Below are 6,390 nucleotides of genomic sequence, written 5' to 3' on the forward strand. Positions count from 1 at the left end.
TACACATCGATTGTCTATGTGTTAACCTCTCAGCCATATTTATTGCCTGTACCTATATAACCTAAATAACCTGTTATTTCTTATTTCCAGTGACATATCAGCTCGGAACTGTCTGATTACATCGCAGTTGCAACTGAAGCTGTCTTTCCCAGCGCTGTCTCGAGGGCCGCATTCGCAGGAATACTATAAATTGCACGATCAGGTTAATATATCTATAATATATCCTATCCTACTTCCTACTAATATTATAAATGGGAAAAATTGTAACGATGTGTGTGTGTGTTTGTTGCTCTTATGCAAAAACTACTGAACCGATTGCAATGAAATTTGGTACGTAGATAGCCACACAACTGGAATAACATGTAGGCAACTTTTTATCACGATATTCCTACGGGATACGGACTTACGCGGGTGAAACCGCGGGGAGCAGCTAGTCTGTAACTATCTGCATCTATGTCGATATCTATATCTGTATCTATATAATTATCACTATCTACATCGATATATAAACAGAGGTAGTGCCGCTGCGAATGCGTTAAAGGGGAAAGGGATAAGGAAAGGATTGACGATTCGAATGAAGGAATGGACTGGGGAGGGTGAGGGAAAGGATATTTCCAGACAGACCAGACTGCCAAATGTCCACAATTTCATATCCACAAAAATGAAGTGTAAGATCCTACTAATATTATAAATGCGACAGTTTGTAAGGATGCGTGTGTGTGTTTGTTGCTCTGCCACGCAAAAACTACTCAACCGATTGCAATGAAATTTAGTACGAAGACAGCTGGACAACTGGAATAAAACTTTTTAACCCGTTATTCCTATGGGATACGGACTTACGCGGGTGAAATCGCCTGGCACAGCTAGTATTTTTATATATTGAAATTTCAGGTGATACCACTACGCTGGTTGCCGCCAGAGTCAGTGCTAGAAGGCGATTATTCGTCTAAATCTGATGTCTATATGTTCGCCGCTACTATATGGGAGGTAATGTTATACTGAAAATTATTTATTTTTACACAATACGCATATTAACCAAACATTCAGACTAGACCAAAATATAGGACCAAATGAATGGAACCTCGGGGGGGGGGGGACCAGCTTTCAAATAAAATGAAAGTTTTAAGTAAATATCAACCAGTCTGTCGGTCAGTCCAATATATATATGAATTAAATTTGTGTTTTTAATTATTAAATGTAATGTTTGCTCCATAAGTATTATTTTAACTATTAAAAATGTTTTGTATATGTTATAGAAATTGTATTTACGTTTTTAATTATTATTATTAAATATAATGTTTTCGATATATATAATTTTTAAAAACTTCAGATATACACCAAAGCGGAGTTGCCATTCGCAAAACTGAACGATAACTCAGTGCTGGAGAGGATAAAGAGTGGCTCGCTCGAGTGGCCGGTCGCGGATTCGGTGCCCGAGAAATTGGGAGCGCTACTTGTGAGTGAAAATTATTTATTTTGTGTAAAAAAAAATGTTTTTTTACTTGTACAAAATGATATAAATTTAGAAGTGAAGTCGATAATGGATTCAGATGAAATGATAATTTATGTTTGTGAGAATTGACATACAAACAAAAAATCTTTATTCTATTACTGTTTTTTTCTTACCTTCGTGCACATAATAGAGTTTTTCGTTTGTTTGTTTAAGAAAATAATATCCATAACTGATTTACGTTTTTGTAACATACATACATATACATTATTTTGTATCATACATATACATTACCAATTTTACTCAAAAAAATATATATTTTTTCAAATTTTTTTTTTCAGAAACGCTGTTGGAGCAAACTACCGACAGACAGACCGCAGTTTACCGACATTTGCGAGGAAATGACGCACATCGTGCAGCAGATAACGGCCGAGAACGAGTCGCAGCACTCCAAGAGCGATTTGAACGAATGAACGGTTAAGCGACGGTGACCGCGGACGAGTAATGGATGGGTGGGTCACTGCTATTGATCGCGGCACAAGTATTTAGTGTATCACGTATAATATTTACCGATTTTGCATTTGACGTAATAGCGTATTTTTCATTTGTAAATATCTGGGTTAAGCAACGTTGCGCATAGTTGGACGGCGGATGGGTGACCGACGCGTAGACTTAGATTTCGTAGAAGATGTATGAAAAACACTTGTAGTTTTTGTGATATCTGCCAGACAAGTGAGATATTGTGTGAAACGGAAATGTTTTTTTTTGTTCGTACTTGGTTAAGGTACCCTTAATCCAAGTACAAAGTCTGATGGGTGACTGCGTAATTATTTTTTTTGTTAGTTGTGTACAAGTTTAGATATTAGAATTATAATAATTCTTTTAAATTAATCAAATCTTATACAATGGAAGTTTTAAAAAAATATTTGATTCACAAGAAATCTCATTTAATTCAATATAAGACTGTATGTTAGTCGTAATGTAGAAACAATAATTGGTAAGTTATGTTTTTATTAGTTAGGTATTGCTTACTGTCGATATTTTAACAATTACACTATGATTTCAAGTAAAAATAACTTTAGTTTCAAACGACTTCAAAAAAGGATGACAAGAAAATCTTTTTGACTGTATTTTTTTATTTGGTTTTATAACCTCATAGCTATATACTGGCTGAACTGATTATGATGCTTTTATTATTTGAAAACTGGTGCCTGCTATTCATTTTTACACCGGTCTCCTGTGGGAGTGTGGTACTTCCCCGATGCGAGCTGGCCCAATTCGTGCCGAAGCGTACTCCACTCCACATTTACATCCGATTCTCAGGTTTGATACGGATTTTTTGTCAATTGGTACCAATTTAGAACCTAGAGCGTTCTGAAGTTAGCAGGCTAGACAGTAACTAGTATTTGAATACACAGGCGCAGCCACGGGCGTTAGACTAGTGTTATAAATGTACTAAAAAAAAACATAACATACCATTATTAGATTTTTTTATTTAAATATAGCTCTTATTGTAGTCATTTCGATGCATTTACATTTTGTATTGTACATTATAAATTTTACAATATAGATTTCTGTAGCATTTAATAAGACATAACCTCAATCATTTGAAAACTGTAATTTTTATGTGTTCGCTTACAAATTTATAAATAATTTGATTTTTGGCGGGATTTATGCGATAAATGCATCCCATTACCATAGAATCATTCATCTCTTAGACATTTTTTATTATTTTAACGTGGGTGCAGTAGAAATTTGAAATTCTACCAATTACTTAACAAATTCTACCATGAGATACATACTGACTGACTTATTTGTATGTAAAACTTATTTAAGTTACTAAATCACTTTTATTACTAAATTGATTTTCAGTATGTCCTGACAAAATATATTATTATTAATACAAAAATAGGTCACGAGGCGAGATTCGAACCTTCAATTAGAAATCTTAAATTATATTATGCTAAATAAGTAAAAGCAATTACGTTTTAAAAATATACAACGAGTATTATATAATATATAGTTAGTTTGTATTTTTATAACGATTCATGTTCTTAACGGTCACTTAAATTTTGATAAAACTTTTATTTAAAGAACGTCAAAATGAATAACTCGTAAGGAACAAGGATCGTTTTAAAATATATTATCAGTACTTTGTAGATTTTGCATTTATCCTAGATGTATAAGATATTTATTGGTTATATTTTATTTGTGACTTGTGGACTTCATAAATAATGTATTAAAAAATATAAACTCAAACTGATTTATTTTTTATTCAATTAGACTTCTTATAAGAACTCTTTTGATTCTTCAAGACACATAGTTTTATTTAAAACTATATTGTATATTCATTCGTTATTTAACTGTTTTCAATTTATAATCGGTTTTAAAAAATAAGCTAAAATCCACTGTAATTTTGTGTACGTTACAAATTTGCTAAGTAAACAAATTTTGATGATTTTCTTTTTATTGATAGCTTATGATTATCATGCACCATTTTTATTAATCATTATTACGCTACATAATGTTTTCAATTGACTCCAAAAAACAAAAATTAGTGTTTTTTTCGCAACATAGTTTTGTTAACATTATTTTTAAGTGAAACAAGTTAAAAGTAAAGTATAACCAATAAACTTAGATATACTTAGGCTAAGAGAAAAACCGTCAGCTAAATGATACTGCCAATCTGTATAAAGTATAGCGATTAAGACTGATGCGTAGCCATTTTAGTGTTTAACTTAGTGTAACTTAGTGTAACTTAGTGTAACTTAGTGATACTTAGTTTAAAGTGTATCGTCCAAAATTTGTGAATTCTCTCGTCCTATTCGAATCGAAATTATGTAGGTACGGTCAGCAATGAAATGCTTATTGTAGATTTAATTATTTTTAAATGAGACCTTAGGAAAATTTTAAGGCATATTAATTTTATACAGTAGTAGTGTTTATTTAACTGTTTTTTTTCGTTTCTTTACGATATGTAGTGTAAAAAATTACACTATTTATCGTATTAATAATTTATTCACACTGATGAAATTTTTATTAATGTACCTTTTTTTTTAATACAGTATTTGGTTTACGTTTTTTTTTATAAGAGACGGAACAAACGAAAAGTAATAATAATTTTTTTTTAATTACTTTAAAAAATATATAAAAACTTAAAGGTCTGACTGTACAGATTAGTTTTATATTTGGCTAGAAAAGTCGAGGACATTAGGGTTTAAATTGTACATTCTTTGATACCAGATATTGCATTTCTAGATTTAAGTATACTTAGGTATTAAAAATATAAAAATAGTTTTCAAGTTTTTGCGGAATCGCGCGTTCATTTAAAGTGTAGTCTGTTTTGATAAATACACTTTTAGCGATATTTAGCCAAATAAATATGACAAAATATCAATTTAGACATATTAAAAACATTTTCTTGTGAGTCTATACTTTTTAAGCTCTGTGGTAATTGTCGTGCAATATGAATTCTACTCTTTTGGCCGCTCGTACTGTATGAGTAGAGCTTACAATTTTTAGACAGATCAGGCAAATAAATTAATGTATTCAGATTTCAGTGTTTTATAATTACTCTCTGCAAATTTATGTTTCAAAACATAATTATCTTATAAAATTTCAATACAAACTTATCGAAAAAGTCATGTAGTTATAATATAGTTATAAAATGTATCTATTCAGAAATATATAATAACGATCTCAACCTATAGTTTTCTCTCTTGCACATTGCCGATAGATAGCATGCTATCTTGCTCGCACTTATGACAAACGAACTTATGGTTCTTTCAAAATTTAAAGGCAACTAACAAGCCCTCCTTTTCAAATATACTGAGTAAGAAAGAGATGTACTGATTTAGAATTTAATACTCATTTTTGAATTCGACTGACACCATCAATTCCTATTGACATTTTCAACCGGTTAAAAGGTTTTAGATTAATTGTGTAGGTTGTATTTACTGTAGCATTTAGGTCATATACTCGTAATCTAAGTCAGTTATGAACTGATACTAGGTTTTTAGTGCCAGATCTTAGTACTTAGGTTTAATAATCTGTATTTTCAATTCATGTTTTATTAGTGGGATTTTGTGATCCCCATTTCTTTAAAGATTTTATTAAAAGATGTTCGCTTATATTAAGATGGTAGAATTTTCATTAAAATCTATGCTCTAAATTGATTTATTTTGCCAAAAATAAAGGGAAAATATCTTGTTTATAAATGATTTAAAATTCAAAAATGCGTATTATATCTTGTTTTTGTACTGTATTACTGTATTAACATACTATCTATAACTATATATATAAGCGAATATCTTTATAAAAAAGTCAATTTGTATGCTAATATTCATTAAAATCTAGTGATAAAATTGTAAAAATGTAAATTTGGCTTACCCATATCGATGCTTCGCGCGATATTTCTTAAATTTTATATCGGCTTGCAATTTTAACATTATTTCGTATTATGTCGTATTTAATTTAGTTTTAAGCGATTGTAACCTTTATTTAAGTCTTCGTTAAGACTGAGTATGGTATGACTTTTTTTTTATATATTTTTTTACTTCGTAATTAGAAGTGATTGATGGAAGGAATTTGCATTGCGAGATTTTTTGTATTAAATATTAATCGATGTATAATTGTGTTTTATTTTTGGATCCCAATTTCATTTAATTATTAGCCTTTTTCGAATATACCAACTAATAAAAACAACGTTTATCATAATCTTAATTTTTAGTTGGATAAAGAAACTCGTCAGATTTTTAGCAGCAAGGGTCTGTACGTAAAATTAAGAGGTCCTAAGTTCGATCTCCGATAGAGGCTGATAGAAAAAATATGTGTATTTAAAAAATACACTTAAATGATAGAATCATCTAATTTGTCTCCTTAAATTTTACTTTATCCTAGCGATCCTGATCAGGATAATGACAAAAATTCATGAATTACTA

General features: G+C 30.4%; 1 protein-coding gene across 1 annotated transcript in view; it reads left to right on the forward strand.

Moving 5' to 3' along the window:
• LOC119836089 (tyrosine-protein kinase-like otk) overlaps positions 1-3,540 on the forward strand; it is a 51,151-nt gene extending 47,611 nt beyond the window's left edge. Inside the window, exons 15-18 of the mRNA XM_038361328.1 lie at positions 91-202; positions 892-987; positions 1,331-1,456; positions 1,792-3,540. Coding sequence (XP_038217256.1) covers positions 91-202; positions 892-987; positions 1,331-1,456; positions 1,792-1,923 — 466 coding nt within the window. The 3' untranslated portion in view covers positions 1,924-3,540. The remainder of the gene's footprint in view (positions 1-90; positions 203-891; positions 988-1,330; positions 1,457-1,791) is intronic.
• Positions 3,541-6,390: the final 2,850 nt, after the last annotated feature.

The sequence above is a fragment of the Zerene cesonia genome, chromosome 22 (assembly GCF_012273895.1).
Source record: "Zerene cesonia ecotype Mississippi chromosome 22, Zerene_cesonia_1.1, whole genome shotgun sequence".
Taxonomy (NCBI): Eukaryota; Metazoa; Arthropoda; class Insecta; order Lepidoptera; family Pieridae; genus Zerene; species Zerene cesonia.